Source organism: Pristiophorus japonicus, chromosome 31 (genome assembly GCF_044704955.1).
Source record: "Pristiophorus japonicus isolate sPriJap1 chromosome 31, sPriJap1.hap1, whole genome shotgun sequence".
In the NCBI taxonomy this organism is placed as follows: Eukaryota; Metazoa; Chordata; class Chondrichthyes; family Pristiophoridae; genus Pristiophorus; species Pristiophorus japonicus.
The window spans coordinates 12237663-12264520 of NC_092007.1; the positions used below are offsets into that span (position 1 = coordinate 12237663).

General features: G+C 46.1%; 1 protein-coding gene across 1 annotated transcript; it reads right to left on the bottom strand.

Annotated features, from left to right (window-relative positions):
• Nucleotides 1-10562: 10562 nt before the first annotated feature.
• LOC139240356 (probable G-protein coupled receptor 139) lies at nt 10563-23640 on the bottom strand. Its single transcript, XM_070868827.1, has 4 exons — nt 23571-23640; nt 22228-23116; nt 15768-16159; nt 10563-10633 (listed from the first exon to the last, which is right to left on the bottom strand). Exons 1-4 carry the CDS (start codon nt 23638-23640, stop codon nt 10563-10565), a joined length of 1422 nt encoding a protein of 473 aa, XP_070724928.1.
• Between the last annotated feature and the right edge of the window lie 3218 nt (nt 23641-26858).

The window sequence follows — 26858 nt, forward strand, 5'->3', positions numbered from 1 at the left end:
TGTCGTGGGCTCTAAAAAGGTGGTGTCTAAAAAGGTGGTGTCTGCTGTGTGTTGTTCAGGGCAGTCTGTGAACAGCAGCCTTATTCGGTCCTGTGCTTTCTGCAAATTTGTCCATTGTCTAGTTTGAATAAAAACACCCTATTCCCTCCTTTGGCTATCACCATGCCTGCGATCCAATTGGGACCATGTCCATAGTTTAGCACATACACAGGTTCATTCACATCAAGTTCCCGTGACACAGTGGCGCGATCATCCTTTACATTTTGTTGCTGCCGCCTGCTCTCTACCTGATCATTCAGCGACAGCGAGAGTCAGGTTTTAAGTCTCGTTTTCATGAGTTGCTCAGCCGGGGGCACGCGTGTGAGCGAGTGGGGTCTTGGGACAGTTCTCGGTACAGGCGGGTATGGAGTGAGCCTACTGTGACGCGTTTAAGACTCTGTTTGATGGTTTGTACTGCCTGCTCTGTCTGCCCATTGGAGGCTGGTTTAAACGCGGCCAAGGTGACATGTTTGAACCCATTGCAGGTCAGGAATTCTTTAAATGCGGCACTGGTGATACATGGCCCGTTGTCACTGAACAGTAGGTCAGGCAGACCGTGAGTGGCAAACATGGCCCTCATGCTTTTAATGGTGGCGGTGGCAGTGCTTCCCGACATTATTTCGCATTCAATCCATTTTGAAAAAGTATCCACCACCACCAGGAACATTTTACCGAGGAATGGGCCCGCATAATTGACATGGATCCTCGACCATGGTCTGGAGGGCCAGGACCACAAACTTAGTGGTGCCTCTCTGGGTGCGTTGCTCAAATGAGCACACACACTGCGTTGCCGTACACAGTACTCTCTAAGTCAGAGTCGATACCAGGCCACCACACGTGGGATTTGGCTTTCGCTTTCATCATTGCTGTACCCGGGTGTGTGCTGTGGAGATCCGAGATGAACGTCTCACTGCCCTTTTTTGGGAGCACTAGCCCACAGCAGGCAGTCTGCCTGAATGAACATCTCATCCTTTCGCCGCTGGAACGGCTTGATTGGCTCTTGCATTTCAACGGGGTTGCTGACCCAGCTCCCATGCAGTGCACAGTTTTTTTTTACTAGGGACAGCAGAGGATCTTGGCTGGTCCAAGTCCTAAGCTGGCGGACCGTGACAGGTGATTTATCATTTTCAAACGCTTCCATGACCATCAACAAGTCTGCGGGCTGTGCCACCATCAACAAGTTTGCTGGCTGCGCCATTTCGACTCATGTGGTTGGCAATGGTAGGCAACTGAGAGCATCCGCACTGTTGTTGATGCCTGGCTTGTGGACGATGGCATTGTTATGTGCTGATAGCACGAGTGCCCGCCTTTGTATGCGGGCTGAGGCAACAGTAGTTACCCCCTTGTTTTTGACGAACAGGGATGTGAGGAGCTTGTGATCGGTTTCCAGCTCGAATTTGAGGCCAAACAGGTACTGATGCATTTTCCTTACCCCGAACACACATGCTAATGCCTCTTTCTCAATCAGGCTGCAGGCCCTCTCGGCCTTTGACAAGCTCCTGGAAGCATAGGCGACAGGTTGCAACTTTCCCGCAACGTTAGCTTGTTGTAATACACACCCGACTCCGTACAACGATGCGTCACATGCTAGCACAAGTCTTTTACACGGGTTATCCATTACAAGCAGCTTGCTGGAGCACAAGATGTTTCTGGTTTTCTCAAAAGCAATTACTTGTTTTTTTCCCGATTAACCAGTTCTTAGCTTTGCGCGATAACACATGTTGGGGCTCGAACAAGTTGCTTAACCCCGGTAGAAAGTTACCAAAATAGTTGTGAAGTCCCAAGAACGACTGCAGCTCCGTGACGTTCTGTGGCCTGGGTACGTTTCTGATAGCCTCTGTCTTGGCGTCTGTGGGCCGAATGCCATCCGCCGTGAACTTTCTCCCCAAAAGCTCCACTTCTGTTGCTATAATGATGCATTTCAACCTGTTCAGCCACAGCCCTACGCGATCCAGTCGCTGGGGGACCTACTCCAGGTCTTGTAGGTGCTCGGCAGTGTCCCGACCCGTGACCAATATGTCATCCTGAAAAACCACCGTGTGTGGTACCGCCTTGAGTCGGCTCTCCATGTTTCTCTGGAAGATCGCTGCAGCCGACCGAATTCCAAACTGGCATCTGTTGTAGATGAACAGTCCCTTGTGCGTGTTGATGCAGGTGAGGAACTTCGACGACTCCCCCAGCTCCTACGTCATGTAGGCCGAAGTCAGGTTGAGCTTGGTGAACGTCTTGCCTCCTGCCAGCTTCGCAAATAGGTCGTCTGCTTTAGGTAGTGGGCATTGGTCCTGTAGCGAGAAATTAATAATAGTTACTTCATAATCGCTGCAAATCCTGACCATGCCGTCACTTTTGAGTACTGGATCAATCGGGCTGGCCCACTCACTGAATTCCACTGGGGAGATGATGCCCTCGAGTTGCAGCCTATCCAGCTCGATTTCCACAGTCTCCCTCATCATGTGAGGTACCGCTCGCGCCTTGTGGTGAATGGGTCATGCCTCTAGGACCAAGTGGATCCGCACCTTCGCCCCGCAAAAGTTTCCAATGCCTGGCTCAAAAAGGGAATGAGATTTGTTGAGAACCTGGGTAAATGAGGCCTCATCGACATGTGCTAGCACTCGGATGTCATCCCAGTTAAAGCGGATTTTGCCAGCCAGCTCCTTCCAAGAAGTATGGGGCCATTGTCCGGGACAATCCAGAGTGACAGTTTATGCCTTGACCATGGCGCTGCCCAGCACAGCGTTAAGCTCTTTGGTATACGTTATCAGTTTTGTGTGGATGGGGCTCAGGGCTGGTCTAAATGCCTTGTTGCACCACAGTCTCTCAAACATCTTTTTACTCATGATGGATTGGCTAGCACCAGTGTCCAGTTCCATGGCGATGGGTAAGCCATTCCATTTACATTTAGCACGAAAGGTGGACATTTCATCGAAAATGTGTGCACCCCATGTACTTCAATATCCGCCTCCTCTCTCTGAGGCTCGAAATTGCTTTGATCCACAATGGACAGATCTTCCTCTGCCACGTGGTGGCTAGCAGGTTTTGCAGAGCTTGCAGCTCGTTTGCAAGCTCGTTGGAGGTGCCCCATTGTTCCACAGCTCTTTCAAACATACCCTTTCAAGCGGCATGAATAGGTTGAATGGAAGCCTCCACAACGCCAACATGGTGTGACTTGCCTTGCATTCATCCTTTTTGGGGACTCTGAGTCATCTGGGTCACTTGAGGCCTGCTGGCAGTTGCAGACTCGTAGTTTCTGCCCTGTACATTTCTGCTCGCACACACTGTTCCAGTTAATTTATGAACATTGCTCGCACTTGGGTGCTGAGAGATTTGTTTGGTGTTTTCACTGGTGGACATAAACGCCTGTGCTATCACAATGGCCTTACTTAGGTTCGATGTCTCTACAGTCAAAAGTTTTCGTGGTATGGTCTCATGGCCAATACCCAGTACAAAAATGTTTCTGACCAATTGCTCTAGGTAGCCATGAAACTCACATTATCTTGCAAGTCGCCTTACCTCAGAGATGTAGCTCACCACATCCTGACCTTCAGATCGCTGGCAATTGCAGATCCGATACCACGCCATCAGCACACTCTCCCTTCGGTTAAATGCTCACGAACCAGTGTACACAGCTCCTCATATGACTTATCTGTGGGTTTTGCCGGAGCCAGAAGATTCAACATGAGGCTGTCGGTCGGTGCCCTGCAGACTGTGAGGAGGACCGCTCTCATTTTTGCAGTGCTCCCTTCTCCGTCCAGCACGTTGGCTACAAAGTATTGGTCTAGGGATCGACATAGACTTCTCAGTCCTCACCCTCCGAGAACTTCTCCAGGATGCCCACAGTTTGCTGCATCTTTGCGTTGGATTCATATTTTCGTCGCCAGTTTTTGTGTTCCGAACACAGATGAGGCTGCACACAGGGAGATTAAAGTAACAGTGACCTCATTCTTTAATAAGACACTCCAGATTGAGGAACAGGCCTCAGGGGCCGGCTTATGTACAACGCTCCCAAGGAATGCTGGGTTCCCTTGGGGCTTCAGGGGATGAGCTCCCTGGTGGTGGAACATTGGAGTGCATGCTTTGCAGATACACAACACCTGCCCTGGATTTATTTCTGGTGGCACAGTGTAGAAGTGGCTTTACCCTGTGTCTAGCCCCGCGCTGTTCCTGCCCTGGGAGTGTTTGATAGGGACAGTGTAGAGAGAGCTTCACTCTGTATCTAACCCCGTGCTCTACCTGCCCTGGGAGTGTTTGATGGGGACAGTGCAGCGGTAGCTTTACTCTGCCTCTAACCCGTGCAGGTAGCATATATCAGTTTGCTAATGACGGAATGGATATTGCCAGGTCAGGCATGCAAATGTCAGCCACAGCAGAAGGACTTTGATCAGGTGATGGGAGTAGGTTACGTAATGGTAAGGAGTCATAATATGTATTTGTATGTATTTTAATATGTGTTTTATATACTTTCTGACTATGGTGCAGAAAGAGTTGTGTGAATTTTGTACGATTTCTCGAAGTGCCATATTTATGTACGTGGTGTCTAACTTGTTAGCTGGAATTTGTACATCTTCTCGGAGTAATGTGTAAAATGTAGGTACATGAGAGACACTAAAGAATTGGACTGAAGTCCAATGGGTGATGAAAAAAAATGCCGTCTGTAAACAGGATGAATCAAACCTCTGGGGATGGGTCCATTAGTTTGCATTCAACCAGCAAGAAGGGACGTTGACGTGCATCAGAACTGGCCAATCAACAAAAGGGATATGTTATCTCTAGCCAAACATAACTGGACAGCAGGATACCGTGAGGTGCCAGTAGGATGTGGAGTGTAAATGAAGCAGGACAAAGGTTTGCTCACTTTCTGCAGCATCGAAATGTAAACCGTCGGTAGTAGATAGAGGCCAGCCAGCCAGAAACTCGGAAGTTTTAAACCAGTCGGACGGATCACCCACCGGATTATACATAAGCCAGTTTGGGCACAGTTATTGCCATAACGAATGTACGTTAGCAGTTAACTTAGAGGCATAGATAATGTGAAGGAGTGAATTGTTTTAATGGTAAGTAAGCATATAACTTGGTGCATATATATTGCAAAGTTGAATTTCGATTCGGTAAGCTAGAGAATTTGATACTTCTGAACGTGTACTCAGTAGTGATGAAATAGGATTTTGTAGTTGTTTTAATCGTTTAAAAAAAGTCCATTGTATTGGAATATTCCAGTGTCTTGGTGTTTGAAAACCATAGGAAAAGTCCTACACTGTCGGAGGGGCAGTACTGAAGGATTGCTGCTCTATCGGGTGGGCAGTACTGAGGGAGAGCTGGACTGTCGGAGGAGCATTACTGAGGGTGCAGTGCACTGTCGGAGAGGCAGTACTGAGGGAGTGCTTACACTGTCGGAGGGGCAGTACTGATGGAGAGGTGGACTGTCGGAGTGTCAGTACTGAGCGAGATCAGCATTGTCAGGTGGCAGTACTGCGGGAGCGCCGCACTATCGGAGGGGCAGTACTGAGGGAGCGCCGCACTGTCGGAGGGGCAGTACTGAGGGACCTCCGTACTGTTGGAGGGTCAGTGATGAGGGAGATCCGCACTGTCGGAGGGACATTGCTGAGGGAGCGCCGTACTTGTGGTCTGGAGGAGTTTACAGATATAGCGAGGGAGGGAGCGAGGAGACCATGGAGAAATTTGAAAATAAAGATGAGACTTTTAAATTCGAGGCATTATCTGAACAAGAGCCAAGGTAGGTCAGCGAGTAATAGGCGGGGTGTGGGGCGGGGCTTGATGGCTGAATGGGATTCGGTGTGAGTTAAAAGATGGGAGTTTTGAATGAGCTGACAATTCGGGAGGCCAGCCATGAGCGGCATAGAATAGACTTGTCTGGATGGAACAAGCGTACAGACTAGGGTTTCAGAAACGGACGGGCTGAGGTAGAGGCGGTGACGGGAAAAGTTACGGAGGTGGAAATTGAGTGTCAATCTCTGTGATTTCTGTACTGGGGTCAACACTAATGAACTCTTCCCTCTCTCTCTCTCTCTGTCTCTCTATCTCTCTCTCTCGCTATCTCTCTCGCTCTCTATCTATCTCTTGGTGTCTCTATCTCACTCCCTCTCTCTTGCTCCCTCTCTCTCTCGATGTTTTTTTTCTCTCTCTGTGCCTCTCTTTCGCTCCCTCTCTCGCTTTCTCTCTCTCTCTTTCTTTGCCTCTCTCTCTCTCTCTCTGTCTCTCTCTCTCGCTTCCTCACTTTCAGTCTCTCTCTCCCTACCTCTATCTCTCTCGTTGCAACTCTCTCCCTCTCTCACGCTCACTTTCTTTCTCTTGCTTCTTCTAAAACTCTCCCCTTGTCTCTCTCTCCTTCTCTTTCTCTGTCATTCACTGTCTCTCGCTCCCTCTCTTACTCTCTCTCTCTTTCTCTTCACCCTCTCTGTCTTTCTTTCACTCTCAGTCTGTCTCGCTTTCTCTTTCTTGCTCCCTCTCTCTCTTCCGCTATCTGTCTCTCTCTCTCTCGCTCCGTGTCTTCAGGTGCGACATCTGAAATGGAGCCCGATGACTTTCAGCCGACCAACTGCAGCGAGGTTCCGCACAATGTCCCGGCGACAGAAGCCAACTCCAGCATGGAGCGAGCGAGGCAAGCCTGCGCTGTTGTGAACTACGTCATCACCTGCGTCCTGGGCATGTCGGGCAATGAGCTGGTCATCTGGGCCACCGGCTTCAAGCTGAAGAGAACGGCCCACACCGTCTGGTTACAGAGCCTTGCCGTCGCAGACTTCACCGTCTCTCTGCTGCTCCCTCTTTACATCACCGACATCGCCTTGGACAACCACTGGCTCTTCGTTTGACTGATCTGCAAGCTCAGCTATGGGGCGGTGGTGCTCTGTCTGCACGCCAACGTCTTTACGCTGGCCGCCATCAGCGTGGACCGCTGCTTTTCGGTGGTCCTGCCCATCTGGTCCCAGAACCACTGCGGCCTGTGTCTGGCCACCCTGCTCAGCCTGGGGATGTGGGTGGCAGCTGCTTCGGGAGTGCGCTATCATTCGTCTTCCGACAATTGGTGTCCCGGGGTGACCGAGCACCAACTAGAGTGCGATGGGGTGGAACTGAACACGACGGACCATGGAGAGGGTGATGACCGGGCGGTGCCGGAGCAGGCGAAGAGGCTGCATGATGCCCGTTACCGAGCACTGACTCTCACCAACTTCCTCATCGGGTTCCTCCTTCCATTCCTGGTGATCACCGCCAGCTGCACCATCATCGGGCTGCGGCTGAGGCAGGACCGCTTGGGCGGCCAGCAGCAGCAAGCCCTTCAGGTTCAAGGCCGCCGTCATCATGGCCTTCCTCCTGTGCTGGGCGCCCTACAATATCTGCTCTATCCTCGCCCTTCTGCTCCACCCACACGACGAAGACTGGCTCATGGCGCTGATGGTGGGCGTCCCATTAAGCCGCAGCCTGGCCTGCATCAACAGCTGCATCAACGCCTTCCTCTACATCTTTATGTGTCAGGACTTCAGGGACTTGCTCAAGAAGTCGTTTCAACGGGTTGACAATCAGGGGGAAACAATACAAACTCAGTTGCAGGAGGTTTAATTGGGATTTGAGGGGACACTTGTCACGCAGAGGGTGTTTGAGGTTTGAAACTCACTGCCAGAAAGGGTGGCAGAGGCAGTAACCCTCATAGTTTTTAAAAAGTACTAGGATATATCAACCAAAGCTTCAGTGCTGCTAAACTGCAGCGTATGTAAGACTACAGCATTTATGGGGGCTCATTTTCTGCTAATAACTGCATGAACATTGCTCCAAGATGGCTGAAAACATGGGTTGACCAAATTATTAGTGACGCAAAAGTATTTGCAAATTCAAAAGGTTTTAAAGGAACGGGGATTAAAGGGGAAGTTGAAACTGACACTTAACGTTGTCAGTGTTTGTGTCCAGAGAAAAATAAAATAACATCGGATATAATTGACTGAAAGAAGCTTGAATGTTGAAATGCCAGTTTGCATGGAAAATGTGCATTTGTCGCAAGACTAACTAAAGTGAATATTTAGGGAGATGATGAATTTGTTGCTTGCTCGAAAGCCTGTCTTTATAAAAGAGAGTGTCTATATGTTTGTCTCAGCTCCACCCACCTTTATGGATTTAGAACTGAAATCCGTTTAACCCTTTGAAATCTTGTTGTGTATTTTAGACAATTGCTTATGCTGATAAGTTGGTAAATTGAATTATGTATGTATACACATGCATTATTTTAGAGAGGTACTTGAGCCATGTTTTTGGTTATGAACTGATTTCGCACCTCCAGTTCATAATCCATTACTGGGTTCAATATTGTCTAGGTTGTCCGAATGCCTTTGATCAATAATGGTAACGAAATCGTGTACCCACAAATGAATTAGATCTTAGGTTAAAAATGCAAGTGCAGAGCTATTTTGAATATAATTCATGCAAATAAATACAAGTTGTTGTTGCAATGAAATACACAGAAGACCATTTGTTCTGCAAATTATAAGATTCGGCCTTGAAGTTAGTTGCTATGGTGTCTGCTAAGAAAAACTCTCCAGCCAGGGGAAATATCCTCCCTGCAGCCACCCTGTCATGTCCTGTAAGCATTCTGTATGTTTCAATGAGATCACCTCTCAGTTTTCTAAACTCTAGAGTGTACAGAATACTCGAGAGCATTCTACACAATCTCTTAATGTAAGACAGCATTCTCATCCCAGGAATCAGTCTAGTGAACGTACGTTGTACTGCCTCCAAGTCAAGTATATCCTTCCTTAGATAAGGAGACCAAAACTTTGCACAGTACTCCAGGTGTGGTATCACCAAGGTCCGATACAATTCTACCAAGACGTCTTTACTCATATACTCCAACCCACTTGCAATAAAGGACAATATGCCATTTGCCTTCCTACTTGCTTGCTGTGCCCGCATGTTAGCTGTCTGTGTATTTTTGCACAAGAACACTCAAATCTGTCTGAACACCAATATTTAAATGTTTCTCACCTTTTAAAAAATATTTTGTTTTTCTATTCTTTCTACCAAAGTTAATAACCTCACATTTCCCCACATTATACTCCATCTGCCACCTTACTACCGCTCACTCAGTCTATCTGTATCCCTTTGCAGACATTTTGTCTTCTCCTCACAGCTTACTGTCCCACCACGTTTTGTATCGTCTGTAAACTTGGATACATTGCACTCGGTCCCTTCACCTAGGTCATTAATATAGATTGTAAATAGCCGAGGCCCCAGCACCGATCCCTGCAGCACCCCCACTAGCTGCAGCCTGCTGACGTTAAATATACGTGTAAGGTGCGCATCTTGGTTAGTGGAACGAGCCTGACAAGAACCTGCGAAATATTGCTGAGGGAAAGCCCTCATCGTGGGCAATTGATCGACATCTGAGGGCGCTGCGCATTTACCAACTAGCTCAGACTCTGTGCCAAGTCAGGCGGTTGGTACCGGTATACCCGGTGAGGCACGAATGCCTTCTACCAGAACAGCGCGACTTTATGTTATTACCCAATCATGCCTGAGAAAATAATCTCAAATCTTTTGTTCCGAGTACAGAAGGCAGGATTACGTCAGGGAGACCATTTCGTCAGATACTATGAAGCCCTGCAGTATGTGACGTGGGTAGATGGGACAACATGGGTAGCCCCAGGCCTAACAATATGTGCTGAAGTTCGGGGACACGTTCACTTGTCCCATCGATGTGGCAAAACATGCAGCCCAAGCGTGCGGGTTTAAGTGGGATGTGATAGCATGGACCTATACGGTGAAGGTAATTGCAGGGCAGCATTTTCCCCGTAAGATCTGCATATAGAGGGAAGGGTGAGTATTGTGTCACCACCATACAATGACAATAACAGTATAGTGCCAACCTGAATTGTCCCAGCGGGATGGGAACATGTACTTTACCCCAGCCCAAACTGTAAGGCTTGGGGCATGGGTTTCGTTCTGCATTTATCAGCAGAGGCAAGTAGATATTGCTGTGGAAAATGCATCAAAGAAGCAACTTCACCAGAACATGGTGCGATTTGACTTTGGCATCCCAGCTCCACCGGAACACTTGGCAAAGTTAATGAAACGTGTTAAACAGTTCCAAAGCCATTATTATGGACTAGAAAAACCGTGAAGTATGTAAAGACATGTTTAAGATTGCTGATGATACATCCTGGCTGGACATTGTATCGAACAGTGAAAATCTTCCGTGGATAGGATTGTCTCACATGTGTTGGTCGCTGTACAGCCAGGGATTGTGTTGCATTGTCTGATAATATCCTGCCGTGTTAACAGGAGACGCCAGCAGCAGGAGTGTATAACGCTGATTCAGGAAATACAGACGAAAGGAGAGGATACTGAACTGAACTAAAAGTTACTGGGACTCGAAAAGTTCGAGTCCATTTACCTCTGGTTGGATCTGTTAGACTACAGCATTCTTTTGTCTCATTTTCTGACAATAACTGTGCTTGCAAACTGCTCAAAGTTGGCAAAAACCTAGGATGACCATTTGTAAAGACGCAGAAGGCATTACGAATTCAAAAGGCTTTCTCCAGGGTTTTAACAGCTCGCAGCTGCAAAAAGACATTGCCTGGGAACAGTAATCGAGCTGCAACAAGGAGATACGAGAATGAAACTCACATTCATTGTGAAAAACTTTCGCTGTGAATTAAATCTGGACAATTATGTACACGGTGGGCAGTCATTCTGAAAAAAACAGATAAAATGGCTGTGACACATGAGGGCAGCACTGCAATCCAGCGATTGGTAACCTGGTCAGTTACCAAGAGAATCAAGGGGTTAATTTCCAATCACTAAGCACGGTTGGAGTTAACTCTCAGGTGTGAGTGTGTCTGCTTTGCAAGCACTTACGTAATCGGCAATGTTTAACTGTTAGGAAATATTTTAATGGGATAGGTCGCTGCAGCTTAATAATGAGAAATGATTGTGTATTTGATGCTATCGTGATTGCTTGTATCTCTTTTGGTTAACCAAATAAAGATAACCCCAGTAGAGGGGTGGGTGACATACACCCGGAATCTGTTTTGTTATTGTCTCACAAGTCCAGCTCTGTAAAGTGTAGGGAAAAGACATAAACGTTACAGGCTAAAACCTGTCTTAATTAACGTAAGTCTTACACAGACACACAAACTAACAACACACAGGCACAGAAACACAACACACAAAAGAACATCTTCGGATCAGGTGTCCACCATTTGACCACTCGAGCCCGCTCCGCCATCAATCAGATCATAGCTGATCTGATCTTGGCCTCAACTCCACGAACCTGCCTGCTCCCCATACTCTCTGACTCCTCTATCATTCAAGAATCTGTCTAACTCCACCATATATATATTCACTGACCCACCCTCCACAGCTCTCTGGGGAAGAGAATTCGACAGATTCACAAGTCTCTCAGAGAAGAAATTCTTACCCATCTGTTTTAAATGGGCGCCCCTTTATTCTGAAAATGTGCCCCCTACTTCTCGATTCCCCCACAAGGGGAATAATCCTCTCTGCATGTACACTGTCAAGTCTCCTCGGAATCTTATACATTTCAATAAAATCACCTCTCATTTTGCTAAGCTCCAATATATGCCGAACCTGCTGAATGTTTCTTCATAAGACAACCCCATCATTTCAGGAATCAACCTCATGAACCTTCACTGAACTGCCTCCAATGCAAGTATATCCCACCTTAAATAAAAATATCAAATCTGGACGCTGTACTCCAGGTGTGGCCTCACCAATATCCTGCAGAGTTGTTGCGGGACTTGTCTGCCTTTATACTCTATCCCCTTTGCAATAAAGGTGAACACTACGAGGTCTAGACGTACTACATACAGCTCATCTTCTCAGGCAGTCCCTCGGGGTAGAGAATGACTTGCTTCCACAAACACGAGTTCTCAGGTGACTGATGAGCCCAATGCGGGACCCACATTCTCTGTCACAGGCGGTGTCTGCGGCAGACAGTGGTTGGAGGGATCGGTGGATGGAGTCCTTGGATGTCATGCGCTCATTGCGCTTGGCATCCGGTGCTCCCGTGAAAGAAACTCGAGGCATTCAGCACCTTCTCGGATGCTCCTCCTCCACTTTGAGTGGATTTGGGTCAGGGATACCCAAGAGCCGTTGGTGATGTTACATATATTCAAGGAGGTTTTGAGGGTGTCCTAGAAGAGTTTCCTCTGCCCTCCTGGGGCTCGCTTGCCGTGACGCAGCTCGGAGTAGAGTGCCTGTTTCGGAGTCTAGCATCGAGCATGCAGATGATGTGGCCCGCCCAGTGGAGCTGATCGAGTGTGGTCAGCACCTTGATACTGAGGATGTTGGCCTGAGAGAGAACGCTGACGTTGGTGCACCTATCCTCCCAGGGACTTTGCAGGATTTTGTGGAGGCAGCGTTGGTGGTACTTCTCCCGTGCTTTGAGGTGCCGACTGTATATTGTCCATGTGTCTCAGGCATATAGGAGGGTGGGTATCTATTGTGTATGGAGAAAGAGTCAGATTGAACACGGTGAGCTCAAAGTAAAGTCTGACCGTAGTATTTTATTGCAAGTCTCCAGAGTGCCTCTCCAACCTGTGAAGCCTTCTTAAATACCTGTGCTCCCAAGGGATTATGGGATCCCTTGGGACTCCAGGGAATGAGCCCTCTGGTGGCTGTACAGAGTAAATACAAGTCCACATATATAAAAACATTCCTCCCCAAAATCAACAGTGTAACTATTTACAATCTGAGTCGATCTGGGGCCCTTCTTGTCCTGGTTGATCGTCTCGGTGTGAAAGGTGGTGTTGTTGAGTCATTTGTTGGGCCCTCGCTGGGCTGCTGTGCAGCTGGCCTTGCTGGGCTGCCTGGTGTGTTGGTCCCTGCAGGGCTGCTGTGAATGATTGGTTCTGCTTTGTGGTCAACCATAGTGTCGATTGCCACTGGTGTGTGTGTTGGGGGATCCAAAAAGGTAGGGTCCAATGTGGCTTGCTCAGGGTAGTCCATGAATCTGATTTTGATTTGGTCCAAGTGTTTCAGGTGAATTAATCCATTTGTAAGTTTGACCCGAAACTCCCTGCTCTCCTCTTTGGCCACGACAGTGCCGGGAAGTCACTTGGGACCTTGTCCATAATTTAATACAATTATCTCACATTTATTCCACTTGGAGTACGCATCTACAACCACAAGGAACATTTTACCCAAGAATAGGCCTGCATAGATGACTTGGACCCGAAGCCACGGTTTGGAGGGCCTAGACCATTAACTTAGCGGTGCCTCATGGGTACATTGCTCAACTGCAAGCATGTATTACATCTGTGAACGCAGGACTCCAAGTCCGCATCGATGCCGCGCCTCCACACGTGGGATCTGGCTTTTGCATTCATCATTACAATGCCTGGGTGGGTATTGTGAAGGCTATTGATGAAAGTGTCTCTGCCCTTCTTGGGGACCACTACTCGATTTCCCCACAGAAGGCAGTCTGCCTGTACAGACATTTCATCTTTGCGCTGCTGGAACGGATTTAACTCTTCCTGCATTTCCACTGGGACACTGGACCAGCTCCCGTGAACCACACAGCTTTTGACTGGAGATAATAAGGGGTCCTGGTTTGTCCAGGTTTTGATCTGCCGGGCAGTGATGGGTGATTGCTCACTCTCAAATGCTTCCATAACCATGGCTAGATCTGCGGACTGTGCCATTTCCACCTCCGTCGTGGGCAATGGCAGCCTACTGAGAGCATAGGCGTAGTTTTCTGTGATTGGCCTGTGGCAGAAGGCTTAGTTGTATGCGGACAACGTGAGCGCCCATTTTTGGATGCGGGCCGATGCGTTGGTATTTATCCCTTTACTCTCGGAAAACAAGGATATGAGTGGCTTATGGTCAGTTTCCAATATGAAGTTTAGCCCAAACAGATATTGATGCATTTTATTTACCCTATAAACACACGCTAACACTGCTTTTTAAATCATGCTTTTGGTTCTCTCGGCCTTAGACAGACACCTGGATGCATAAGCAACCGGTTGCAGTTTCCCAAAATGATTAGCTTGTTGCAATACACACCGGACGCCATATGACGACATATCACATGCTAATACCAAACGCTTACATGGATCATACAACACAAGCAATTTGTTTGAGCATAACAATTTTCTCGCTTTTACAAAGGCATTTTCTTGGCTTTTTCCCCAAGCCCATTCGCCCCCTTTTCCTAGTAAGACATGTAGTGATGCTAGCAGGGTGCTGAGACCCGGTAAGAAGTTCGCAAAGTAGTTCAAGAGTCCCAGAAACGACCGCAGCTCCGTCACGTTCTGTGGCCTCAGTGCATTCTCGATTGCCTACGTCTTCGCGTTGGTGGGCCTGAGGCCATCCACCGCAATCCTCCTTCCCAGGACCTCCACTTCAAGCGCCAGGAAAATGCACTTCGAGCGTTTTAACCTGAGCCCCACGCAGTTGAGTCGAATAAGAACCTCCTCCAGGTTCTGCAGATGCTCGACTGTGTTCTGACCGGTGAACAAGATGTCATCCTGGAAGACCGCGGTGTCTGGAACCGACTTCAATAAACCTTCCATGCTTCTCTTGAATATCGCCGCCACTGATCGGATTCAAAACGGGTATCTGTTATAAACAAAAAGACCTTTGTGCGTGTTGATGCAGGTGAGGACCTTCGATGATTCCTCCAGTTCCTGCGTCATGTAGGCTGAGGTCAGATCCAGCTTCGTGGACGTCTTTCCTCCCACCAGTGTTGCAAAGAGTTCGTTGGCTTTTGGTAGTGGATGTTGGTCCCGCAGGGAGAAACGATTGATAGTTACATTGTAATCGCCACAGATTGTGACTGTGCCATCTCCCTTGAGGACTGGGACAATAGGACTGGCCCACTCGCTGAACTCGATCGGTGAAATGATGCCCTCTCGTTGCAGCTGGTCTCGTTCGATCTCTATCCTTTCTCTCATCATGTACGGTACTGCTTTCGCCTTGTGATGGATTGGGCGCACCCCCGTGATAAGGTGCATCTGCACTTTTGTTCCTTGGAAATTCCCGATGCCTGGTTCGAACAGCAAAGGAAATATGTTTCAGACCTGGGCAAAGGAAGTGTCGCCAGCAGGCGATAGTGGTCGGACGTCGTTCCACTTCCAGCGTATTTTTCCCAGTCAGCTCCTGCCGAGCAGCATGGGACCATCGACTGGTCCCACCCAGAGTGGGAGCTTGTGCACCGCTCCATCGTAAGAGACTTTTACGGTAGCACTGTCGATTACAGGAATCAGTTCTTTAGTGTAAGTTCTTAGTCTCGTGCAAACTGGAGTTAAGACTGGCCTTGAGGCCTTGTTGTACGACAAACTTTCAAAAGTATTTTTGCCCATGATGGACTGGCTCGCACCCATGTCCAGCTTCATTGACAGTGGGAGTTTATTCAGTTCAACATTCAGCATTATCGGGGGACAATTCGTAGTGAATGTGTTCACCCCATGCAACTCTGCCTCTGAGGCTCTGGTTCATCGTGATCCTCCGTGGATCTGGCCTCCTCTGCAACATGGTCGTTTGCAGGTTTAACAGGCTTAGCAGCTCGCCTGCACACTGGTTGGAAGTGTTCCATTGTTCCACAGCACTTGTAAACGTATCCTTTGAATCGACATGAATGGAAACGATGATCATCCCCACAGCGCCAACAAGCTGTTAATGGCCTTGATTCATCACTCTTGATGGTGGACTCTGAGACATTTGCGGAAGTGTAGCTGCAGGTATGTGTGACCTACACTGTACGTTACGATTCGAAAACAACATCACTTTGTTCACAGTACTTGTAGCAGCACTTGTGTGCTGACTGATTCGCTTAGTTCTGCCACAAGTGGCAATGAACGGCTGGGCTATCACTATGGCCTTACTCAAGGTTGGGGTCTCTACAGTCAAAAGCTTGCGAAGTATGCTTTCGTGGACAATGCCAAGTACGAAAAAGTCTTTGAGCTTGTGCTCCAAATGTCCTTCAAATTCGCAAAGTCTTGCAATGCCTGTCAGCTCGGCGATATCGCTCGCCATTTCCTGGTCTTCAGACCTTTTGAGGTGTAGAGCCGGTGCCTCGCCAACAGAACGCTTTCCTTCTGGTTCAAATGCGCTCGGCCCACTGTGCACAAATCGTCGTCCAATTTCTCCATGGGTTTTGCTGGAGTGAGCAGATTATTCATGAGGACATACGTTGGTACCCCACAGACAGTGAGGAGGATCACTCTACGTTTGTCAGTGCGCTCTTCCCCATCTAGCTCGTTGGCCACGAAGTATTGGTCGAGTCGCTCCACAAAAGTTTCCCAATCATCTCCCTCCTAAAATTTCTCCAGGATGCTCACTTTCATCTGCAACTTTGAGTTCGCTATCTGTATCTCATCGCCAGTTGTAGTGTATGGTGGAAGAGTCAGACTGAACACTGTGAGCTCAAATTAAAGTGTGATCTTAGTCTTTGATTGCAGGTCTCCAGAGTGCCTCTCAAACCTGTGAAGCCTTCTGAAATACCTCTGCTCACAAGGGATTATGGGACCCCTCGGAACTCCAGGGAATGAGCCCTCTGGTGGCTGTAACAGTAAATACACGTCCATATATACAACAGTATCACTGCAGCCCTGTCGACAATGAGATTAATGTCGGGCCTGAGATCACACTTCAACGACACACATCTACTTCGAAACAGGATATACGTCACAGAAACATGCCATTCGGCTCAACCAGTCCATGCTGGCGTTTAGTATGCAGGTACAGCAAGTGATCAGGAAGGCCAATGGAATATTGGCTTTTATTGCAAAGGGGATGGAGTATAAAAGCAGGTATGTCTTGCGACACTTATACAAGGTATTGCTGCGGCCACACCTGGAATACTGCATGTAGTTTTGTTTTCCATATTTACGAAAGGATATACTTGCTATCGAGGCTGTTCAGCGAATGTTCACTCGGTTGATTCCGGAGATGAGTGGGTTAACTTATGAGGAATGGTTGAGTAGATTGGGCCTTTACTCATTGGAATTCAGAACAAATGAGAGGTGACCTAATCAAAATGTATAAGATTATGACGGGGCTTGATATAGTGGAGGCAGAGAGGATGTTTCCACTGATGGGGGAGACTAGACCTAGAGGGCATGGTCTTAGAATAAGGGGCCGACTAATTAAAACTGAGACGAGAAGAAATTTCTTCTCTCAGAGGGTTGCAAATCTATGCAATTCGCTGCCTCAGAGAGCTGTGGAAGGCGGGATATTGAATAAGTTTAAGACAGAGGTAGACCGTTTCTAAAACGATAAGGAAATAAAGGGTTATGGAGAGTGGTTTATAGATTCCTGCCCTGGGATTGTTTGGTGGCACAGTGTAGAGGGATCTTTACTCTGTATCTAACCCCCTGTACCTGCCCTGGGAGTGTTTGATGGGACAATGTAGATGGAGCTTTACTCTGTATCTGACCCCGTGCTGAACCTGCCCTGGGAGTGTTTGATAGGGACAGTGTAGAGGAAGCTTTACTCTGTATCTAACCCCGTGCTGTACCTGCCCTGGGAGTGTTTGTTCGGACAATATAGAGGGAGCTTAACTCTGTCTCAAACCCTGTGCTGTACCTGCCCTGGGATTGTTTGATGGGACAGTGTAGAGGGAGCTTTACTCTGTATCTAACCCGTGCAGGTATCATGTATCAGTTTGCTAATGACGCAATGGATATTGCCAGGTCAGGCATGCAAATATAAGCCATAGCAGAAGGATTTTGATCAGGCGATGGGAATAGGTTACTTACATCTAAGGAGCCATAATATGCATTTGTTTCCATTTTAATATATACTTTTATATACTTCCTAGCTGTGGTGCGTAAAGAGTTGGGTGGATTATTTGCATCTTCTCGATGTGCTATATTGATGTACGAGGTGTCTAAAGTGTTAATGGAATTTGTATATCTTCTCAGAGTGCTGTGGAAAATGTAATTACATGAGAGACATTTAAGAGTGGACTGAAGTTCGATGGAAGAAATCTTTTGTTTCCCACGCAGGCTGGATTCGGGTTATTCTGGCCACTTGTTGCTGCTGGTGTCCCGGGTGCTCCAAATTAATTTGATTTTCGTGATTATCCACCCAAATTATCCGGTTACGCTGGGGCTCTATCAGTACCCTATCTCACTTAAGATATGGATGCACATGATGCTGCCTTCTGTGTTCTGACAGTACCAAAACCGAGTAGGTAACATTAATTCCTGTACTTCCAATAACACCATCTCACTTAGGGTTGCTTTCTGATAACCCGCACCCACACCTTGGATGTTTACAGTCCTGCGGGTCCGGGGAAAATCTAAGTTGGTTATGGAAACGGACGCTCCATTTTGATGATATCCTCATTAAAGGGTGTCTCAGGTCGGGGCGGTGGTGGCAGTGGTAGCAGTGATGCTGGCACCTGTCTGAGCATGTGCATCAGCTCTTCCCTGGTTAATGATGTTCCCTTCTTTGCCTGTTGTGGGCCTTGCCTCCCTGCGCCTCCTACCTTACTCCAGCAATCTTTGGCCAAATATCCAATTTTACCACAATTGTGACATTTCCCTTGAGAATTTCCGTAAGCTCTTCTTTTCTGTGGACAAATCCTACTGAAGTGGCCTCCCTTATTGTAGTTAAAACACATCAGGGAAGCTGCATGGGGGTGTATCTCCTCCTCCTTCGTCTCTGCTGCAACCACTGTTGCTGCTACTTTTGCTATTTTCTCCTTTTGTTCTAACTTTAACTCCTCTCCATGTTCTGCCCATTCCAAAGTTTCATCGTAGTTATCATAAATCCTAACGTAATTATCTTTGGATGTGCATCTCCCAGTCCGTCTTTAAACATTTTCAAGAATACTGCACATTTTTGTCAGGGTCATCAACCCCAGAGTGGTCTTTGTATTCAATCCATTATCGTTCCCCATACTCCCCTAACCTTTCGCCTGCCTTTTGAATCACATTCATATTCTACTCCAATCTTTTGTCAGAATCCTGTATTTCTACTATTTTGACTTCGGTGTTGGTAACTTATTCAATAGAATTTATCTCTGCTGTGGGCTGAGAGGTCCCTCCTGTGTGGTAATGTCGGCTGCTCTACGTCCATTGGTGGGAATGGTGGGGACGCTGATATGTCGTCATTATCATGTGCTGCGGGCCGCTCTACTGCACACTCGTTATCCCTGTCTGGTTGACTGTTAGTTTGAGGTTGTGGACCATGAGGTACATTGGCTCTATTACCACAGGTGATGGTGTTACAGCTGTGTATTGCACAATCCATCTGCTCCTGTCTTACATAGAAACAGAGAAACATAGGAAATAGTTGCAGGTGGAGGCCAATCGGCCCTTCGAGCCCGCACCGCCATTCAATTAGTTCATAGAAACATAGAAACATAGAAACATAGAAAATAGCTGCAGGAGTTGGCCATTCGTCCTTTCTAGCCTGCACCGCCATTCAATGAGTTCATGGCTGAACATCTCTTCCAGCTTATTTATCTTAGCTTCTGTCTCTTGAATTTGTTTTATTTGAGTATCTATCTGTGCTCTGTAGCAGGTGAGTATTATTACATAGGCATTCTCTGGCCTCTGGGGTGGTACCAGCAGATTGGAAAGCAGCTAATGTAACACCTCTGTTTAAAAAAGGGGACAGACAAAAGGCAGGTAACTCTAGGCCAGTTAGTTTAACATCTGCATTGGGGAAAATGATTGAAACTATCATGAAAGAAGAAATAGCGGAACTTCTAGATAGGAATAGTGCAATCAAGCAGACGCAGCATAGATTCATGAAGGGGAAATCATGTTTATCTAATTTACTGGAATTCTTTAGGGATATAATGAGCATGGTGGATAGAGGTGTACCGATGGATGTGGTGTATTTTGCGGAGTTCACACAACTTAGGTTTCTTTGCCCTTTTGAATCCAAATATAATCATTTTTCTTTTTTGATGATCTTCCTCCATTCCATAGTTAAACATCTTTGTGTCTCTTTCTCGGCACAATACTTCTGTGTCGGGTTTAACTCGTAAGTTTTTATATTTAAACCAATATCTTTTTCACAGCTAATTTCATCTCCTTTCTTCAAATTAGGTTTTGTATTTTGATGATTTTCACCATTCCATTTTTCTAAATGTCTCTGTTTCTTTTTCTAGCAGCTGCAGCTTTCAAGGTTGCATTTTTATTTTTTAATATAAACACGCTGTCCTTTTTAAATTGAACGTGTTTTTCCAGCAATTTTCTTTTATTAATTTTCCATTTTTCTCAGCTAACATTGTATCCCACTGGCCAGTTTTCCTAGGATCCTGGTATTCCACCCCACTTTTTAGGTTGTATTCCTTCTTCTTTGCGCTGCACACGATAAATACCGGCGTCTCCGTGTTATTACCGTGTCACGCTTCGGGACATACAGCTTAATTTTCCTCTAACGATCGCTGGGGTCCTCTTCCCCCTTCTTTTTCAGGCAATAAAGCTATCCCGCCCTTGGTTTTCATCCTTCTGTGGTTCGCTGTAACTTGTTCAACAGATTTCCCCTTCTATTTCTTTATACAGATTACCTCCTTCCCCATCAATGCTACAGCTGCAGGTGTTACAAAACATACTCACTGCCATTCAGCTGTCACATCATCCATGTCAGAGGGTCTGCATCCTGTTCGTGACGCCAAATGTAGGGGTTAAAAAGGAGGCTTCTCTCCTTCAAGGTGGACTAACTGATATAGTTAATCGACACCTACCCTTCTGTTGGGGAAAAAGGAGGCTTCGCTCCCTCAAGGTGGACTAACTGATGTTGTTAATCGATACCTCGCCCTTCTCCTGTTGTATATCGACCACGGAAGTGAACACACGAAATCCCAAGTTCAATCGGCTTTTATTACGAACAATTGCAAGGGAAGGTGCAGTCGTGGAACCTCCGAAATACAAGAATTTTCAAGCATAATTTATACAGGTTTTGGAGAGGAGCTATCCTCCTCAAAATCATCGATAGGTCTACTGTTATCAGCGAAGTGACATTGATTTGTCGGCTCTTATTAGACGGGCTCTGAGTGGTACATGCAACTGTGCATCTCTCATCATTGTTTTGTTACATTTTGCCCTCTACCCCAGTCTATCCGAGGCCGAGGGTGGTTTGTACTGGCTTCTTAATATCTTCCTCAGGGACTTTTAAACAAAACAACTGACTTCGGCTGTTTAAGTGTTACTAAGGTTAAGCTACAGTTTAATTGGTATGTGTGCTCTGCCTGTATAAGGACGTTTTACCCACATAGGCAATTATATGTTCACTACCTTCAGCATAATTCTGACCCCCTATTTGCAACCTTACAATTTATCCCTCGCAGCTAACAATGCCACACCATTGTTCTTTTGTCTCTCCTTCCTAAATATGGAACATCCTTGGATATTCAGTTCCCAGCCCTGGTCACCCTGCAACCATGTTTCCATAATTGTAACTATATCGTATCCGTTTACATCCGATTACTTGCATCAATTGATAGTTTAAAAAATTATGGCAGTCATTATTTTAACATTCATTTCCTGTATCTGAGGAGAGAACTTGACACAGAATATCAATAATATTACTCATCAGGACTTTATCGACAGCACAATACAAGAGCCAGCTCCATCTTTGTGCTGAGTCAGAGACAGCAGTCGGTGCACAATCCACAATTTCAGTCAGTATCTGGGACACAAGAGGTGAAAGGTCACATCGATAAACCGAGTTCCAACTGTTTACTCCACTGATCACCCGACAAAAGCCTGCTCTATTTGTCAATGAGGAATGGTGTCCAATAGAGAGATCCGCGCCTGTATTATTCACACCAAACTTACAGGAAAATTACCAATATCGGCGAGCACAAGACCTTTGATGATTTTAGCAGAGAATGACACTTTGTTGATGGTTTTTAAGTGCGACGCCTGATCCCTTTATCTGCAGTGTATGGTGGATTCCTGTCTTGTCCCGATGTCCGGCTCCACTGCTGAACTCATCATTGTTATCCTTGATCCCTGAACGTGACTGTGCTTCATTTGCAGGAATAGATTATGTTTACTCAGCGAAGCAAGTGCGAAAAACTAAAGCAATGATTAATCAAACACATGCTACAAAATGGCTGAAATGTTCACACAAGATCTCACCAATTTTTCAATCACCAGAGAAAACAGATGTTCTACGGTGGAAATAGAGGTAAAATTGAGCTTTCGTGACGAGGACGCTTTCTTTAGAATTGAATCGTTTTATTGTCTTTTTCTAACAAACCTCAGAATGAATGTCCAGGGAGATTTCACCACTGTCTTCAGCTCTTCTCTGAATTTCCTCTGGGTCGCTGCATAAATACACGGGTTTTGAATGCAACTCAAAAACTTTAACATTAGTCCTGTTTCAGTGGCGATATATCCAGGGTCTGTGCGGTCACCTCGGTAATAGTTAATGCCTGCCAACCTGGTAGTCACCAAACTCACAGCAGCAGTCAGCCACAACAATGTAAAACTGCCCGATATAGCGAAGAGTAAAATTATGGATTTCTTTCGGTTCTCCATCTCTGAATCGCTCTGCTTTTCACTCCTGTGGCCCCTGAGTCCCCTGCGGGATCTACTGGCCACTAAAATACGTCTGCCTGTCAAACAATTTAACAAGGCAATTAAAGTAAAGGGATACCAAATGCCCCAGGCGCTGTGAAACCAGATGTATGCCGCACCTGGAGGAGAGGAAACAAATGCTACACTTGTCACGCAGCCCCAATGTACCTTGTTAATTGTTTGATGAGGTTCAAATGCAAGCAAAACAGGGATGTTCTTTAAAAAGATGAGGACTGTGAAAGCTGTTATAACCATGGCCGCAGTTCTCTTGGTGCAATACTTTGTTTTAAACTTCTGGCAGCAGATAACCACAAATCGGTCAAATGTGAAGGAAACAGTGAACCAAACAGACAAATCAAGGTTGACAGCAGTCATGTATAAAATGAGCTTACACACGGGAGTGTGGGACAGGAATGAAAATGGAAAGCGATTACTGAAAATATGGTGCAGCATTACATTGACGATAATGACCAGTAGATCCACGGATGCCATGGCGATCATGTAGACAGAGATACACTTGGAAAGGCCACAGTTCCTTCGGGATAAAATGACAATTGTCACCAAGTTCGCTGTAAGGAAAAGAGAGCAGAGAAATAATGTTGGAGTGTCTGATTGAAATGTAAAAATATATATGGAAATATCTGGTGAGAGCATTTTGCTCCATTCGGTGTTACTGTCAGCACGGACCAGTGTGGAATATGATTAATAATGGACCTCTATCCTTCAAAAGCAACCCACATACTTTACTGAGCTGCTGCAGTGCTCACTGTGCACGGGGCATCAAGACAATCCAGAAATCAGCCAAAATCCTTGTACTGTAGTTTCAGAGAATATTGTAACTTCATTAATGATATCAGCTTAAGGGGAAAGCAGAAAGTGTGGATGGGCGCTTCAGTGAGATTGTTCCAGTCTCTACTGACCCTGTAATGCTGCCATCTAGAAAACACGTTATCTTATCCGACATGTGGTCAGAACAGGAGTCAGTTCACACAGATCAATAACAAACAGGTTAAGATGACTCACCTGGTACACCGATGACTGCGAGAATCGGGAAATAAATCGCTTTTATCTGTAGCATCATTAGTTGGCCCATTTTCGTGACAGTGGATGTGTTCGTTTGGAACTGAAATATTCTGATAGGCACACGTCTGAGGCAATGGAAGGGAACATATATTTATCCACACGTCAATCCACCAGAGAGTCAATCAGGTTAACTCATAATTAGCATTATTTACAGTCATTTAACAAATAGACTGAGGTAAATTGTTTTCGTCTGATTCATCAGATTAATGAAATAATTGAATGTGTTAGCGGGAATTTTCTAAAAAGCGTGCTCAAATAAAATCTTCATTACAATTTGAATGGTCAATCTTACAGTACAGCTGCTGAGCCTATTACTACAGGAGCAGTGATGGCAGCTCCTGTAGCCCTGCATGTCCTGCCCCTATCCTTGACTCAGTCTGATTGGTCAAACCCGTCCAGAACAGCTGGTGAGCCATGTCATGCACAATTGGTTGTGAGCACAGTCGTAGGGCATTGAAGGTAACCGCATTCCTCTGGTAGTTGTTGTAAACCTACACTGACATTTGAGGTGAGAGTGCTTCTCTTGTAACTGTGGATGACCCACACTTAAAATCGTGGTGATCTTACATCTCTGGTACTATTCATAGCACTACATTTCCAACAGAGGAGAAAGTGCCACTGCAGTTCCAGTTGTACACTGAACTTATACTCGAGGTAATCTTGCTCCTCTGGCACCAGCGATAACGCTGAACTCAGTCAGGTGCTGGTCGTGAATGTCCTGATCGAGTGGTTTCCTGCACTTACACCAGCGGTGCTCCAGCTTGTTCTGCACCATTGGCACACCAACAGTTGCTCTCGATGTGACCGTGTTCCACCGATAGCAGCGATACCAACACAATTACACTGGCACTGACAGTGCGCTTCTGATATTAGTGGTAAACTGTAATTATTTCGAGCTGACAGTGCTCTGCTGGTATAGAATCATAGAATCTTGGAAGTTTACAGCATGAAAGGAGACCATTTCAGCCGAACATGTCCGCGCTGGCCATCAAACAGCTATCCAGCCTACACAATTTTACAGTTCTAGGTCCATACGCCTTCATATATACCTTATCCACCTGAACTGCTAATTTCAGGGCTCTGTTTACATGTACTTCATGGTCCCTTTTTTCCTCTACACTTTGCAGTGTCCTACCCTTTAATGTGTACTCCATTTCCTGTTTACCACCCCAAATGCATTACCTCATACTTCTACGGATTAATTCCATTTGCCTCTGCTCTGCCCACCTAACCAGTTCATTGATATCTTACTGCAGTCTACAGCGTTCTTCTTCATTATCATCGACACAGCTGACTTTTAGTAACATCTGAAAATTTCTTAATCATACCACGTATATTCAAGTCTAAACCGTTGATATACCACATAGAGCAATGGATCTAATACTGAGCCCTGCGGATCACCACTGGTAAAAAAATTTCAGTCACAAATTGGCCAAACACCAAACAACCATTACGCTTTGATTCTCAACCAATTTTGGATCCAACTTCCCACTTTTCCTGGATCCCATGGATTTTTACTTTCCTGACCAGTGTGTCATGTGTGACCTTTTCAAAGGCCTTGCTAAAATACATATTAACTGCATCAAATGTATTAATGGTATTGACCTTCCTGGTTACCTCCAAGTTAGTCAGACACGACCTTCCCTTAACAAATCAATGCTGACTGTCCTTGATTAATCCATATCTTTTAAATGACATTTATCTGTCAATTAGATTTTTTCCAATAATTTTCCCGCCACAGATGTTAGGCTGACTGCCTGTAATTATTTGGTCTATCGCTTTCTCCCTCTTTAAACAAATGTTCCACGTTAGCTATCATCCAGTCCTCCGGCCCCACACCTGTAGCCAGAGAAGATTGGAAAATAAAGAACAGAGCCACTGTTATTTCCTCTTTTGCATCTCTTAACAGCATAGATACGGCTCATCCGGGCCTGGGGTTTTATCGACTTTCAAAGCTGCTAAACCCCTAACTACTTCCTCACTTTAGCGGCATTCGTGTTACCCCTACAATTACAATAGAGGTGGCAATGCTTCTCCTGTCATAGTGATAAACATATACTTATATTAGAGCTGAACACGCTACTCTGGGTTTAGTGGTACACCTACACTATGCTAGAGATGAACAAGCTTTTCCTGTACTACTGGTAATTCTGTACTTATATTAGAGGTGAACATGCTGCTCCGGGTCTCATGACACATTACATTTATATTAGGTGTGAAAGTACTCCTTCGGTATGAGTGGTAGCCCTGCACTTACACCAGAGATGACCATGTTCTTGTGGTACTAGTGGCACACGTACAGTTACACTGGAAGTGAAAGTGCTCTTCTGATATTAGTGGCAGCGTACATTTGCACTAAAACTGACCATCCTCCTCCAGTTGTACCAGTACTCCTACACTTATACTAGTGGTGAAGGTTATCGTCAGGCACAAGTGTATCCCTACACTTACACTGGTGGTGCTACCGCTTCTAAGGTACTAGTTGTACTCTACATTTGCACGAGATATGAACATGGTCCTCCAGTACTAGGATGCCTACAGTAATATAAGACGTGGAAATGCCCTTCTGCTGCTAAAGCTGATTCTATTCATATTCGAGGCCCCTCTTTTGTTGGACTGATGGAGACCCATCTACTGCACTGTAGGCGAAGACTCTTATTTTGCCGCACTAGTGTTACACATTTGCTGGGACAGAAATACTGCAAAGTTTTTCAGCTCCAGTGGTGTCCGTGCTGGGGGAATACAAGTAAGTATACAAGAACATAATAAATCATGAGGGTTCTGGATAGAGTAGATATGAAGGCCATATTTCATTTATCAAACAACCATGTGACATAGATTTTAATAAATGGTAGATGTATTCGATGGATAGATGAGGAGAACCTTTTCCACCTATAGTGTGGAATGGGCCTCGAACTCAATGCATGAAAGGGTGGAGGAGGCAAAAACCCGAATCGCATTTTAAAAAGTAACTGGATTAGCACTTGAAGTGGAGTAACCAACAACGCTATGGACCAAGAGCTGGAAAGTCGGAATAGGAAGGATGGCTCCATTGTGGCTGGCACTGACAGGATGAGTCGAATGGTTCACATAATATCCAAACATCTATCGGTTTCTGTCTTGGGAATAGTCAACTACTGAGCATTGACAGTGATTTGGGTCAGAAAATTCAAAAGATTCACAATCCTTTGATATGAAGAAATTCCTCCTCACCTCAGTCCTAAGTGG

Coding starts and splice junctions, on each gene's coding strand:
- LOC139240356 (XM_070868827.1), bottom strand. CDS start 23,640: ATGGGCCAACTAATGATGCTACAGATAAAAGCGATTTATTTCCCGATT. Junction 23,117..23,570: donor CGCAGTCATCGGTGTACCAG/GTGAGTCATCTT, acceptor TTTTCCTTACAG/CGAACTTGGTGACAATTGTC. Junction 16,160..22,227: donor CCCTGGACATTCATTCTGAG/GTTTGTTAGAAA, acceptor TGCTCACTCCAG/CAAAACCCATGGAGAAATTG.